The 15773-nt window shown below is 37.9% G+C and overlaps 1 protein-coding gene across 1 annotated transcript in view; it reads right to left on the minus strand.

Moving 5' to 3' along the window:
* Nucleotides 1-6113: 6113 nt before the first annotated feature.
* Nucleotides 6114-15773, minus strand: part of CLMN (calmin) — a 68626-nt gene continuing 58966 nt past the window's right edge. The window contains exons 7-13 of the mRNA XM_054275514.1: nucleotides 15520-15713; nucleotides 14422-14504; nucleotides 11949-13250; nucleotides 10675-10853; nucleotides 9396-9459; nucleotides 8322-8383; nucleotides 6114-6826 (exon numbers count right to left, since the gene is read on the minus strand). Coding sequence (XP_054131489.1) covers nucleotides 6673-6826; nucleotides 8322-8383; nucleotides 9396-9459; nucleotides 10675-10853; nucleotides 11949-13250; nucleotides 14422-14504; nucleotides 15520-15713 — 2038 coding nt within the window. The 3' untranslated portion in view covers nucleotides 6114-6672. The remainder of the gene's footprint in view (nucleotides 6827-8321; nucleotides 8384-9395; nucleotides 9460-10674; nucleotides 10854-11948; nucleotides 13251-14421; nucleotides 14505-15519; nucleotides 15714-15773) is intronic.

Raw genomic sequence — 15773 nt, forward strand, 5'->3', positions numbered from 1 at the left:
CTCCTAGAACATGCATTTAGTTTCTGGGCTTGAAAATGTATAATAGATAAAAAATAATATATATAATAGATACAATATATAACTGTTAATAAATTGAACAATTAGAATCCACAAGACAAACCCACAGGTAACAGATTAGATACAGGAAGCCTGTCCATTTATTTCAAAATTGGAGATTCTGTAAAATAAATTGGAGCTATTCACTAGTAAATACTATTCTTATAACAGCATAACAGTTTCTAAAAACATTTTGTTTACCAGCTATACAGAATAATTTCGTTCTTCCTCACAAAAATTAGCTTTGATCAACTAGTGCAAACATCCAATACAAGCCCCTGACAGAAAGTATTCAGAAGAAATGTATTTGATAGTACATGAAAATGCATTTCCTTCAGTATATCTGACACCACTCAAATCCTCCCAGCATTTGTTCTCATTTTTAAAAAATCATCATTCCTCATTTCACTTGCCAAAGAGAAACATGTATTTTAAATATTACATTCCTTACTTACAAATTATTCATTTAGGATGCAGTCCCTCATTAACTCTTTAGCCATCTAGCACTTTACAATTTAAACTAGAGAATTTAACAAGAAAGGTAAAACAGTTTATTCAGCTTTTTACACAGCAGTATACAATAGCACAAGGTGGTATGCCTACTAAAATGTTTTGTTCAAGACAAAAGTACAAATTGAATTTTTCATTACAGTAAAAATACTTATTTGACTTGTGTAACTTATTTGGCATTAAAATGTGACTCCATTGTTTCTCTCAAGAACTCAGCAGCATATACGTTGAAAGTTACTTGATTCACATAAGACCACTCATTTTGAAATAAACAAGTGCGATTTTCTGTTACAGTCTTAATAATGGCCATGGACTAAGGACTCCCCTGTACAAACTAGTCCTTGGACATAGCAAATCTATTATGTGAATCAAAGAGATTCCAGGGAGGCCCAATGAAATTAAGGAAACTGGGGAATAAGACATTACCTGGTCTTAACACAGCAGCGATGACCAGGAACTAGCCTTTCTTGGAATGGTAGCTCATAGTATTTCTTACTAAGGTAAAATAATTTTTATTGGTCCTTCTAACCTTTTCATGAAGAAAAAGAAATTTAAAAAAAAGAAAATACTAATCACTCAGGGGCCAGTTTTATGTTCCAGAGACACAAACTTAAGACATTTCCCCCCACTATGGAGAGAAATAGCATGGGTCTCATTTTCCAGTATCAGCAGTAGCAGCTGCTTGGAAAGGAATTGTCAAAAGTGCCACTAAGGTGGGAGGAGGTTTTCCATGTCTTACATTTAGTGGAGGACAGAAATTCTTTGATGTTCTACAATTTCAGTTAAGATAACCCTGAAATGACTATGGCACTTGAAAAAATAAGGATTAATTTTTCACCCTTTGTGAGCTCTGGAGTTGTGTGAAGCAATGGACAGAGCAAGCAAGCTACTCCACAAAGAACATGACACAATGATTTCCACATCATTGAATGTGCATGTATCCCATCCTCCTGCATGAATGGCTTCATGATCTTGGGCTGGAATGGGAAAGCACAAGCCACACGGTGTGTCCTGTTTATATACAAACCTGGAATGGGAACAATGGTAAATTGGGGCAGCTGTAAATTAGTGTTATCAGTGGTGTGCCAGGGGAAGTTATTTACTTGACAAAACCCTGCAAAATGCAAAAATACAAAGGATTTTGTGGTTTTTACCTCCATTCAGATCTGCTACGTATTAGCTCAATGGAAACAGCAGGCAACCTATTGTCAGGGTATGAGCTTTCAGCTGAAGCAGTTTGGGAACTTCCATGGCCATACTCCAGTCTGAAACCTCACCCTTCCTTTCCAGTTATTTGTTCCCTGCTGCTGTTCTCTTAATTGAAGACAGAAGTAGATAGAACTCCCTCTCTTTGGAAGGTTGATTCTGCAGATTTAGGCAAACAAACGCTCTGTGTAACATGGAGGTAACTGAAGTGAGTGGTGTATGGTTGGTGTACATTGGATTTGCATGGGCATTGCATAGGCTTCAGTGACTTCCTGGCCTATGCGGTTGATGTTGTTTTAAGTGCCCTCAGGGCCAGATCTTGTAGTGTGTGCTTAGCACACAGATGTGTTGCACTGACTTCCACAGAAGTAGAGGAACTGAACACATCTCTGGATGCATTCACGTTTGTGCTTGGCAAGAAGGGACTCCCAAGTATTTAAAGCTAGCATAAGTGATAATGCACAATTATAATTATTATTGTGTTAGATGGCTGAATGTGATACCACACACACTGGCCAAGTGAATCTCCTAAAGCTCAAATTCTTTGAGGATTAGTGCAGAGAACCCTAAAAACCCCCACTGGGTACAGCATGGTACCCTTTTGAAGTCAGTGGAGCACTACTTGAATAAAGAAGTTATAGTCCTACTGAACAGGAGTAAACTGGGAGTGTCCAGAAAATGTACGGGATTTAAGTGTGTTTAGGCGCCAAATATCAACATGTAGAAATTTCAGCCTCAGGAAGTTTTAATGGAAGAAAGTAGCTCAATCACTCAGTATATTTTGCAACTTCAGCTGAAAGTTTAACATCACAAAATGACATATTGCTATGCAGCTTTAAGAATCACACAAATGTATTCAATCATTTCCCCTGCTTTTCAGATCTGCTGTTCATTAAAAGCTCCTCTCCTGTTTGCAGTTTCCAGTTTTCAAATGGATGACACAACCAATGCATAGCTTAATGTTCATTCTCATGAGTCATAATTAATAAATAATCGTATCACATACATAGAATTTTACAGGTACTCTTAAAATGGTTTTACAATTCTATTAAATATATAGATAAAATAATCACTGCTATATAAAAAAATCATTTTAAAACAGCTGAACTCTCAAGCTTTGCATAAAATTCTGTAGACACATTCATTACAATCTAGAAACTCAATAAAAATACATTTTAGAGCTCAATCTCTCAAAAATATTCATGGCGTTGAAAATTGATTGTCGATTTTTTCTGTAGTCTGTGTTTGCCCTGCCTTTGCACTGATAATTTCCTACAATTTGGCAAAAGCTATATTCTGGTCAGTTTGTAGATTATGTGACTCTTTAACTCACTTCTTCAACTCTAAGTCATCTGCCCCATAAATGTTTAGTGGGGCTCTGTCTTTAATGATGTATCTTTCCTTGCACTTTCTATAAAATCATGATGAAACACTTTGCAGTTATGACTACAATGACCCTGAACCATCCTATTACAGTTGCCACTCAGTCTTTAATGCTGCTTCTGTGAACACCAAACATCCTTTATCCAGTGATCCTCAAGGCACTTCCTGACACTTACACTTCACAATGCCCTGCTACCCACATTTGCTCAAAACCAGCAGGTTTTAGAAGGAGTCTTAACAGATCAGTACCTCTGTGTATCTGAACTCAGCTGCCAAATCAATATACCATATGTGGTCAGTTCAAGCTTAGCATTTTTCAACCCAGGCAAAAGTTTAGCAAAACCTTCTGTATTCAGACAGTGCACATACCTATTGGAAAATGGGCAGACAGTGGATTGCCCACTAGGGTTTAAACCCTCCACTATCACCAGCCAGCCCTCTGGGCAGGAAGTTAAAATAGGCTTTGCTATAATAAATGTTTAATAATCAGGCTTTTAGGCAATAGCTCAGAATAGACCACAAAGCCCAAAACCAAGCAGTGTTTTCAGAACAGGGCCCTTGCATTAAGGAATTGGATCTTGTGCTGTGGAAGAAGAGATGCAGGCTCACGAGTCAGTTTAACTGGGAGAAGCTGCTGCTTATGCAGATGTCAGTCTTTACAGTTCGAGGTAAAAGTAAAACTCTTAAAGAATTCAGTTTTTTAAAGCACAATTGACCAGTGTAATCACTCTTAGTGCTTCACCCTGGGTCTTCTCACCCATGGAATGGCTGGGTAAGGTACACTGCTTCTGTTATAGCACACCCACAACAAAACAAACCCCAAAATTGAAAGCAATGTAATACCAAGTATCATGGAATGACTTAGTTGGTTTTTTTTCTTCTATTTTGGATGGAAGAAGCAATCTCTGTCTCTCAGTGGGATAGGCTGGAAAATGTCCCTCAATCGAAACACTGGTGAAGATGACCAATACAATTGTGGGATGCTGTTTGACATTTAAACTGATCATTGCAATGTATCAGTCACTCTCCATCAGTGGCAGGTAACAAAGAAAACCTTGGGTTTTCTCCTTGGACAAAAGTACTGTGTAATGACATTTCTGGCATCACCACGTTCCCGTTCACCTTCCCATTCTTCATGGATGTCAGTTGCTTAGCTAAGACATCCAAAGAGCTCCTCATCCTGATTCATTTTCTTAGGAGGAAGGAAAGAAGAGGGGAGCATACTTGATTGAACTTTGATAGCTGTAAAGCCCTATAAAGAGACTGCAATCCAACTCCAAATAGCCTCTGCTGAAGATTAATAAACATGGAAGGACCAGAGTAAAGATACAACGGGCCAGAAAATGTTATCATAAACCAAAGAAGCCTATGAAGAGTGGAACATAATGAAAAGCTGTCAGTATTTTGCTCCAAAGTAGTGTAGTACACTGCTGTTTGCAGCTATTAAATAGATGCCATACCCCAGCCTGGTATTCCCTGGTTTTCAGGATAAGCATAAAATGTTTCTTGTACTAAGTTTTATTCTTTCAGAGGCGAAAGCACTAACCCTTCAACTTTCTATTTTAGTCTACTTCCAGAAAGCACCTTCAAAAGTTCTTATCTAGGTTTTCTTTTGGAAGAAGGTATCACTGTCTTCTACAACAAGCACAAACAGATTCATTGATCACAAAATCAGCTGACTCAAAATCTTGACTGCTTTCATGAAGAAGATGAAAGAAATATTTTTTTTTTACTTAAGCTGATTTAAACCAAATTAATTTGGGACATTTTCATCTCTTCCTCAAGAACAATGGATCTTATTTCTAGGTTCATGGGGTGAATCCAGCTTTAGTCAACAGTGGCAGGGCAGAATAAGAAAGATTTGAAAGGTGTTCAGAATTTTATCTTCAATGTTTAAGATCTTCTGTCATTCCTTACATCTACTGAATTCTAACTGCAGGTCAGGAGAAAAATCTCATGGGGACAAAAAGCTTATGAAGAAGAATGAAGTGTGGCAGATGGTTAGGATTGCCCCAGCAGGTAACATGATTACAGACAGTTTTTAAATACCTGCAAATAAATTGCTGAATATTTTGATGCATCTTGATCCCAGGTGCAATTAGTTCATCTGAAAACTTAGCCAGGGCAGGGATACACCTTATGCTACCACAAAATATGTAAAACTTACAGCCATTATTTAATTTCCACTCAGAGTAAAATTTTAAACCTCTTCATTTTAGGAAGCATATTGCAGTCAGCCTTCTGAACTTTCAGATGGAAGCAGCAATGTGGTGTAGTCTCATAATGCACACCATGAAACTAAAAATGTGCCAATGAGAAGTAGTGACTTCACTAAAAGTCACATGGAGAGAAGCTACTGCTATGAAATTGAAGACTTCTCTTTTGTCTACAAAGCATGGATTACACCTTCTCTGGCAAAAATCCTATATGAAATATCCTAAAGTGATCATTGATGGGGACAAAAATTGCAAGAGGCAGAAGTAGCTCAACAGTGCCCATGGATAAGCCACAGGAATCTCTTTAGTCGCACTAGGAACTCAATACTCGTTGTCAGCATTTTTCTGTATTTAGTTTTACATCTATCATTTCTTTCTCAATTGAAATGGACACTTAAAAGGTATTTCTAATTCTTTTACCACACCCTAGTACCTTAACAGTAGCCTCAGCAAAGCTGGTTACCTATTATTTTTTGTATATGCAAAAGAGAGAAATCTTTATGTAATTTGTTACTAAAAGCAGCAAAGAAATTGAAGCAAAAGCAGACTCAGAAGCACCGAGGTACTTTTAAAAAACTTTAGTTTCTGGCCTTAGATTTCCCATATAAAGTCTACTAAGAAGCAGCTAGCATGTATGTTCTTCACACTTCTTCATACCCAATTTTTTCCTGCAAATCAAACATACAAAAAGGTGCAGGATAAAAATTACTTTAAATCCTTAAAAAAATCAAACTTCCCAATAAACCCTTAACCTGATTTTGTTGCTCCACTGGATTTGCTGCTGGAACTGTAATCAGTTCCTGATGTGTGTTTCACTGCCTATAGCTCTGCTCTGCCCCCCACTCTTTGAAATGGAAAATGTGAAGAAGCATTTCTAGCCTTGCCCTTGCAGGTGGTCAGACCCCAAGGTAAGTCAACACCATCCCTCTTCCATAGCTGTCAGGCCCTACATAAGAAAGTGAAGCCAGAAGAATAATTTTTGAAGACTAGAGCTCTGAATTGTTCATACTTCTACTGATAATTATCTGGTTTTATTTAGCATCTTATAAAGCAAGGCACAAATGTACAAAATCGCATCTACTAAATCAGATCATTTTTATATATATTTACACAATTACCATAATATAAAACGTGCTTTGACACTGTCATAGCACAACAGCGGAATTGAGAACAACCTGATAATAAACACAAATACCAGGTTCTGGATTTCTGTTTGTGCTTCACCTGAAGGAACATATTCATATGCCGATACACAAAGCAATCCAGCCACCATCCCTTTATTTTCCACACCTCACACAGATCAAACTTTGTTGCTAAGCAGCTGTGGAAGGAGTAAAAGGCAGTAGACCAGCACCCAAAAGAAAATTACAAAGTAGAATATCTCTGGCTGCTCAAAAATTGTTATCTCATGAGTTGGTGTTGAAGTCTCGCTTGCTTCCAAGTCCTTTTTCTCCCTGAAAATAGGAGAGAATTCAGTAAGAGGCAAGGAAAGGAAGAAGAAACCTTCAGTTAATAATTACTGTGAGGATCAGGGGGTGGTCTAAAGGACAGCAGTTTAATGAACCTTTTCAGTCTAGTCACCTGGAGGGCCCCAGCTAGACTAGGAGGGGCATGCTGGGCTTTAGCAGTGTGTTCCTTCCAGAGTCAACAATGTAAGAATCAATCTTCTGAAAATTCAGACAAATTCTCAGGTAGTTTAAGTAAGTGCCATTACAGCACAGCCCTCTGATGCAAGGAGATTTCCACCAGTCAAGAAGATGCCCTTTTATTTCCAGAACAGTAAACATAGCACTGGGCAACACATCTCACACTTTTGTGACATCTTCCTCAGTTTTGCTTATACACTGGATATGACTTGATATACTTTCCCCAAATCACCTACTTTCAGAGCCCCTCATGCTAGGCACTAGAACATTAAACAGATAAAGCCCAAGGCTTCCAACCAAGAAACCAGCTAGCAGTTGAGGGTTTGCAGAACAACTCCAAAATTTCAACTTCAAAATATTCCAGCTGTGGTTCATAAGGGCAAAGGCTGATGGATTTTGCCAGCACCACTGAGCTCTCACAAAGACAAGGAAAGGTCTTTTTTAAAAAGGCACAGTCATTTTATAATTTTCTAGTACTGCAAGAAAAACACTCCAATAAACTGTTTTTAATCTACTTTTGGAGAAAAATGGTGTTTTTCTGCTTGGGGCCTCCTACTGGATATATACCTGAGCATTACACAAAATATCAGCAAATTGTTCAACTGATACAACTGTAACAGCTATTTGTGTAATTTTTTTTTATCAGAGAGAGAGAGAGGCCAATGGATCCTGATAATATTTTGTGTGTTTTCTGCATCTAAATATAACAGCCATTTTACCTAGAAGTTGTGGGAGGTACTATTCAGTATCAGCTAAGAGACAAAACCTAAAGTGATCCTTGTTTCTTAAAGATATTTAGACCCTAATACCAAAGGGATGCATGTGTTCATGACCAATCATCCTAAGTCTAAACTAAACACACATACAGATTACCAAAACTACAGATGCTCCAACAGAGGCCAGTCCTCCACTGAAGAAATTGACTTTCCCTGGCACTGATCTCACTAAACATTGTTTTGACAGTCTTCCAAACCTGGAAAGAGTCATCACTGCCAGAGGGGCTAATATTTGAAGTTGTCCCATTCTTCTCTCAGCCTGATATATCCACCACATGGGGAAAATGCTCAGAATTTTGCTGAGACAGCTGAATCTTTAAAGTCAATCAAAGGCGTTTCAGTCAAGGGACAGATTGAGCAATAAGGAAACTTTGTATCTTACACCTATGCAAAATGTGGACTCTGAGCCATTACAGAAGACAGTTGCTACCACTGTAATTAATTTCCAGCTCCCTTTGTATCACTGCTAGTAGTACCTAGGAGTTATGGCTTCCTTGCAAAAGTCAGTCCGAATCAGAAACACTCACCCAATGATTAATGGATTTTCATCCATATCTGTCATCTTCTGCTCATTTACACCATAGGTTTCCTTAAACAAACCACAAACACATCAGACAACCAAACTCAGCATCTCACAAAGGTGGTAACTATGTATTTTATACAAATTGTATCTAATGTTTCCTCAAATAAAATGAAAGTGTGCTTATGAACATGTTTTCCATCAGCAGATCCAGCACTGCAGTCTGGTGCACACACAGAAAAGGAAAAAAGTTGTGAAATAAGATTTTTTTGCTTTCAACTGCTTTCATTAGTTGAATAAAATTCCCCTTGTTCATATGTATTTCTAGTAGCTCTGACAGTACTGCAAAACTAAAGCATCTGTGTGAAACCTCCCTTTCACTGAACACTTGCGGCAGCATTTTTTTAAAAACTCCAAGATGGTCAGAATTTTATTTTTGTGTTGAAAAAAGGCCATATTCCTGTCCTTGCTCAGCATGCCCAGATTGCTGATACTGTCCCTTCCTTTTAGCTTTAAAAATAAATATCCAGACCTCAGCTGTATTGTGTGCTCTCAAGAAGCCAGTGTGAATCACATCTGTCATTAGGGATGCAGTTTCACATTACAACTAAAATTCTTTTAGTGTTAGTTGCTGCTACTGATAATATAATACACTTCTACTGTGAGGAAAAGGGACAGAGCCCAGTTTTTCAGAAGCTGCTCTTCAGGAGACACCCAGTATTTTTGCAGTGTTGAGACCAGGGCATCAATATTACACAGAGAATGCAAAAACTAAAAGCAACTGAAGCAGCAAACAAAAGCAGCTTCAAACAGGCAAAATGTTGCAGCTATACAGGTATATATTTGAAGTAAGATTTAAATTTACAACAGATTTAACTGTAGCATTACTCCTTTGTGAATTTGCTTAAAGTTTAGTGTGTTTTTAGGAGAGTTCTGAAACTATGCAACTATGCCTGGTTTTAGCACTAAAAGTATTAGAAGTCACAAGACTTTGATACTGTTAGAGGCCTTTTTACAGTGTGTGAACTTCTGGAGTTTGAGAGAACCAGAGAAACAGCAATAAATAGATGTCCACACTTACCTCCTCAGAAGCATTACGAGAAAACCTTTTTCGGAGATGAAAGTTGGCATCACTATCACTGCTTCTGTATGTAAAAGCGAAGTTTTTAAATTCATAAAGTTAAGTTTAAAAGAGACACTGCAAATGGATGTGACAGGTTTAAGCTACACAAAACCACAAATATGCATTGCTGCATGTATTAGAATATGGACTGGAATTTATCAGCAACATTATTAAAATGGCTTTGGGAAAATCTGACTCGCAATAAAAAATTCATACTCTCAAAAAGGAATCTTTTCTAAAATATTGTATCTGAGAGCATTTTTGCACCTTTGACATCACTGACATTTAACTGAGAGTATACCCAAGTTTTATGGCCATTGATATAAAAAACTGGACTGACAGGGAACAGTAAGCTTGAAGGGGACAAGGGATTTTTCTAAGCAAACTCTCAAATTAGAGTGCTCCAGTGATAAGCATCAACAAATTACAGTTCGTGTCCCATAAAACAGATTACCTAAGAATAAATCAGAATATAAGAAAAACCAGAAGTAAATGAAGCAAAATTAGCTGAGTGTCTCTGTACTGGGTCTGCCTGGGCTGCAGTTAAATTTCCCCAGAGCAGTGGACTGAGGCTGGACAAGAGGCTTGGAGAGGACCCAACCAGGAGAGCTGACCCAAACTGACCAAACGGCAGTGAGACTCACACACACACTTGTTCTTATATCTGTCTTCTGAAGCAACCACTACACCCTGCTTCCCAGGAAGTGCCTGGACACTGCCATGCTGATGGGAAGTAGACAAGAAATAAAATTTTTTTTAGTCTTCTTCTAATTTTCTTCCACACATGGCCTTTGCCTTTTCATTAAAATGCCTTTACCTTGACCCATGAGTTCTTTGTCTTATTTTCTCTCCAACACCTCATTGACTTGTTCATAACCAGAAAAAAACATCCAAAAAGTATCTACTGAAATCAGTCACTGTCACGCTTCCACATAGTATCACAATGCACATGGACTATTTCATCTGCATTACAAAATACTCTCTCTGTTAGGAAAGCAATTATAACACTTCCATGTTCAAAATGCATTGGGCTTCCACATGGGTTTTGTGTGGCAAAGTTTGTAGCACAGTCAAATCAAGTCCCACTGAATCACTCAACATATTTAAAAGAAACACAGGAAAAAGCCAATGAATCCCAATACTTCTTCCTAAAACAAGACTACAACAAACATCCAATGGACAGGGCAATTTCAAAAGACCAGTTAAGTGTATTTGAGACAAAGTTAATGTGAAATACCTGGTAAATTCTTGGAATTCAGCATTTTCTTCCTGGTCATCTTGTGATAGAGTAGTAGTGGCAACATCTGAGATCTGCAAATCTTCTTCAATCATATTTTTCTCTTCCTCGTCTGTATTACTATTTTCTTCTGGTGTCTTTATGGCTATTGGTAAATCTTTTAGATGTTCTACTATGGCCTGTTGAAATTAGGAAATGTTTTGCTTTAGACAACATGACTGATTCCCCACCCTTCTAAATATCTTAATGGTGCAGCCTACTTAGACACTCAATTGCAGATAGTATGAGACTGAAAGTCTCAGTGAAGAAAATAAAAAACAAATTAATTTCTTGAAAATCTTTAGTGATACATGGAATCATCAGTTCAGCATACATACACACAGTTGGAAAGTCAGATCTTTCTATTAAGAAGTCATGACATGGCTCTTTGAAGCAATCCACTGGACCTTTTAAAATCTACCCCCAATTAGTTCTTCAAGTTAACAGCAAACTGACTTCATTACTTTAGTTAGAGTCAGGACAAAAACATGTTCAAGCAACATGTCTAAGCAACATGTACAGCAGCATTAAATGGACATTCATTCCTGAAAAATGCTGTCAAAAATTACTGTGCTGGAAAACATGTAAGGCACTTCAAACTGGTGTCTGCAAGAGATGCAGGAGCAAACTGCCTAAACCAAGTACCCCCAAAGTACCCATTTCTTTCTCCTCCTCCAGTGCAGAGAAGCTTTCATTTCATCCATGTAATATAGCCTACTCAAATTGTTTTTCTAAGTTTTTGTAGGCAAACTTACTTGGATTGAGATAAAATTATCATTGCCTGTATCCTTTCTTTAGAAGCTATACTAATTTCTGTTAATCTCATAGCAGATTATTAGAAATACGCTGTCTGGTAATCTGTTATGCCTAAGGATTTTACAGAAACCTCTATTTTAAAACATAATAAAAAGGCACATTTTTCTGTACTTTAAGGTAATCTTTTATGCATAGGGATTACAGAAGCCTCAAATTATTTTAAAACATAATATAAATTCACATTTTTGCAGTACCATTAGTATTAGAACTTATTTTCTCTTTTACAGTCAGATCTTCTCAGGGATCTGCAATTCCATTCATTCCAGTAGGGGGCTGTGGCAAACAGTGTAATGGAACAGGAAACTAGGTACATTTTGAGTATTTCCCCCAGACATTGCAAAATGAAGCAAATAAAAACCACTGGGATCTGCTAAGTCCATATATATACACAAAGAAATGCTGGTAATAAATTAAAATACCTCAGGATGTTGTGGAATAGTGGAATCTTCATGGTCGGTGGCCTTATTGGCATCTTCTTCTATTTCTAACTCATCTACCAGTAATGGCACTTCTTTTTCATCCGAAGAATTCGCATGACTGCTTGTTTTTGTAGTTTCCTCCTCGCTGTTCTCAGTGTCTGTTTCTGATGGAGGGGTACGTAGCTTATTCTCCAAGTCTAGCTCTGGAGCATCTTCCTTGTGGTCCTGTTCTGGTAAGTTCTCGTCATGTAAAACATCTGTCACTGTTTCAGAAGAAGCTTTTTCATTTCCTGTATCATAACCTTCCATACAAGGCTCGAGGTAAGCGTTCAGAACTGCTGATATGGGAACATTATAATGTGGATAATAAAAGAGATCATGGGGTATCACAGATACTTTTGAAGAACTGGATACCACTTCAACTTCGTCACAGCTGTCCAGGTCCTCTGGAGTTTTAGGTATATCTGAGAGAGAGTCATCAGATGTTTCCTGCTGTGTAGATAGTTCTTGGCTTTTGAGATTAGAATCATTCAGTGAACAAGTGTTTGTTTCTATTGTCTCAAGGCCAGGTGATTCCTTTGGATGTTCATCTTGTGGAAGTGTCTCTAGTTCCTTATTTAGAAGGTGGAGAATGTACTTCTGTGTATCTTCTTGTTTTGATGAATCTTCTGGTAAAATAATTGAAGACTGGGGTTTGCTGTCTTCAACTTTATTAATAGAATCATCTGTAAGTATACCAGAAGTCCAGGATAATGGACTCAAAGAAGAAGTATTGGCTGAAAGGCTCTTGGTTTCATGGTCATATTCAGTAGGGGTTTCCTTAGTTAATTCTTCAGAGTATTCTTCAAAAGAGTCAACAGAATTTTTCTGATCTGTCAGAACAGCTGGAGAAAGCTCATCATTTTGTTTCAGTGGATCATCAGAGATGCTCTCTTCACCTGATGTGAATTTATCATTTGGAACCTCCCAAGAGGAATTGGATTCAAAACTGACAGGTCCTGCAATTTTCAGTGAGGTAGGCCTTTGAGGCTCCTCTCCAGATGCTTCCTGTAAATCGCCTAACACTTGACTCAGTTTCCCATTACAATTTTCAGAAATGGTTTCTGATGGGATTCTCTCAGGGATATCATGAATATGGACCTTTGGAGGAGCCGGATGACTCCTCTCATGATTAACAGTATACATGTTTTCTTCATTTTCACCTAAAATCAAGATTTTGCCTTCCTTCTCTGACGGTGTGTCTTTGATGTGGACATATGTGGACTCAATTGGAAGCTCCCTGTCAGGATCTGTAAAGTCTTCCTGTAAGTGATGATACACCATTAGAAGACAAATCCTAGCTCAGATACCGTTTTACATTTCCCAAACACAATGGAAAGAATAAATACCTAGTCTTTCAGTCCATTACCTTCTGAATTGCCAATTAATAACTCACTTATTTTGAAAGTAGGAAAACTAATTTGGCAAGTCAAGTGCCTTGAACAGAGCTCAATGTCAAGAAGGCAGTTGTACAGGAAGATCAGAATGCAGACAAGCCTATTCCTCAATTGTTAATGTATTTATCTCTCCTTGCTGTGGAGACAACTGACTTGGCTTTTTGACACAATCCCAAACCCTGGGAATAACATAAATCCAAAAACTCCAATAAATCCACTGTGAAATACATTGATATACCAGATTATTTCCTTCCAACAGACTCTATTAAAAGAAAGGTAGTTTTTAACTTTGTTCATAAAAATGTCAACAAGTTTTAATGTCAACCAATCTTATTACTCATCTAATCTAATAATAATTAGATTACTATAATAATTTTAATTCCAATTACTTTAGTAATGCCCACCAATTTTATCAACTACAAAATATATGCCAACTGTAACATTCAGTCAAGAAATGAGAGAAAATGCCTGTTTTTTCAAAAAGCCTTTGCCAGTTCTTGACACTGTCAACCCTTAGTTAACCCTCAATTCTTTATTTTTGCATCAAAGTCCTGGTCATTTAAACTGCAGTTTGTGTCATGCTTATAATGAGTGCATTTTACTGTTGTATTGATAAGATTCAGCTTTTGGGGTCTTGTGTCTCATACCTGTTAAATTCAGACTGATCATGGCCCTCAAACTTGAGAGGATAGAAGTAAAAATTAAATTCAAAGTCCAATGAATCATTATAGATAAAGGAATAAATTTTAGTCTTATTTAAAACCAATATAGCAAAGTAGTAGATTCCTATGAAACCAATTCTAACCTCTGAAAGTTACAATTGGATATAAATGTATAAAAGCACAATTCTACCTAAAGCATTTTAGTAATCACCAATGAAAGCCCATTTCACTGGATTTAACAAAAATGTGAAAAATTAAACCCAGGTTTGTTGTTTATTTTAAATAGCTAAAAAGAAACGTAGAAAATAAATCTGACTTTATTACGTACACCAAGGCAAATTAAAGAAATGACATGACACAGCAGTAAACACATACCCCTTCCAGCTCCGGGAAGTGCTCCAGGAATTGTGCCACATATGTCACAATTGACTGTTCATCGGGGGACTCCACCATGATATCTGTGGAGACAGACGCGAGGGGCTTGAGCACACACAGCTCTGAAACGCTCTTGCAGAGGAACAGATTGTCAGACATTTATCCTGCCATTATGGGCACAGAAATAACAGCTACAAACACTTTTTTTTTTCTGACAGATAAGAGAGATGCTCTTCACTGCTGATGGCACTTGACAGAGTTCTCAACATCCCATTCACATTCACTTTTTCCTATTTCCAAACACATACTGAACCGCGATCAGGGCTCCCTTTTAATTCACTTTTATACTGCCATTCATGCTGTTGTCAGTAGACAGTTGGCTGCTGTTGAGTGACAATATAGAGGCTTATTTTTAGCAGGATGGCCCAGTCTTCTACCAGGTAATGAAAGTGCAATTGTGCTTTCAATCATGACACCAAGGCCTAGTGTCGGTCTCACAGAGTTCAGTAAAAAGAATGACAAGAAATCCATTTATACGTATTTTATATACACATGCACACTTAGCTTTACAGGTATAAATACTTGTGTGTACATATGCATGGCAAAGGGAAAACTGGGAGATGCAGATGCATTTGAATGGGTATCTCTTCATTTACCTGGTATGGGAGCCTCGTATCGCTCATCCTGGAGCGACATTTAGTCTGCAGCCTCGGTGTTACAGAACACTGCTAATGCACTGAGACACCCCTCAGCACAACAATTGATGCCCTCTATGAGTGCAGACGTCACAAAGCATCTAAGCAGGAACCAGGACCAGCTATAAACATAGCTAAACATAGGCATAGTGTACATAGCTAAAACCACAGTACAATCTTTGACCTCAAGGAGCTTACAAATGACTGGAAGCATACAATTACAAATATGACTGGAAGCATACAATTACAAGCCACTGACCATTTCTATTTTTCTTCTCAAAAAGCTCAGCACACTGATCCCATCAGCAGCCTAATCACTGTTGGGTTTTTGGCATGTATCGCAAGGCAATATTCATTAATTCAGTGTAGACTGAGTGTTACCCAAAAAAGCTGACGTATTTACCTTCAGGTTCGAGGAGCCGAGGGACACCCAGTTTATTCTGTGCTATGCTGAAAGCATCCTCCAGGTTTTCTCGTGCTGATTTCTCCAGTGCATGCTTCATGTCTACCAAAGTACAATCTATGGCTTTTATGACAGCTAAGAAAGCAAGGCCACTCCTCCAACTACTCGTGAAGTCCTGGACTGCAACGCCATACCTAAACAGAATTACATCCATTTTACATGGGTGGTTTGTTACAAAATCCAAAATAAAGGCA

The sequence above is a fragment of the Melozone crissalis genome, unplaced genomic scaffold (assembly GCF_028551555.1).
Source record: "Melozone crissalis strain CALT ecotype California unplaced genomic scaffold, PUWL_Pcris_2 ptg000018l_1, whole genome shotgun sequence".
Taxonomy (NCBI): Eukaryota; Metazoa; Chordata; class Aves; order Passeriformes; family Passerellidae; genus Melozone; species Melozone crissalis.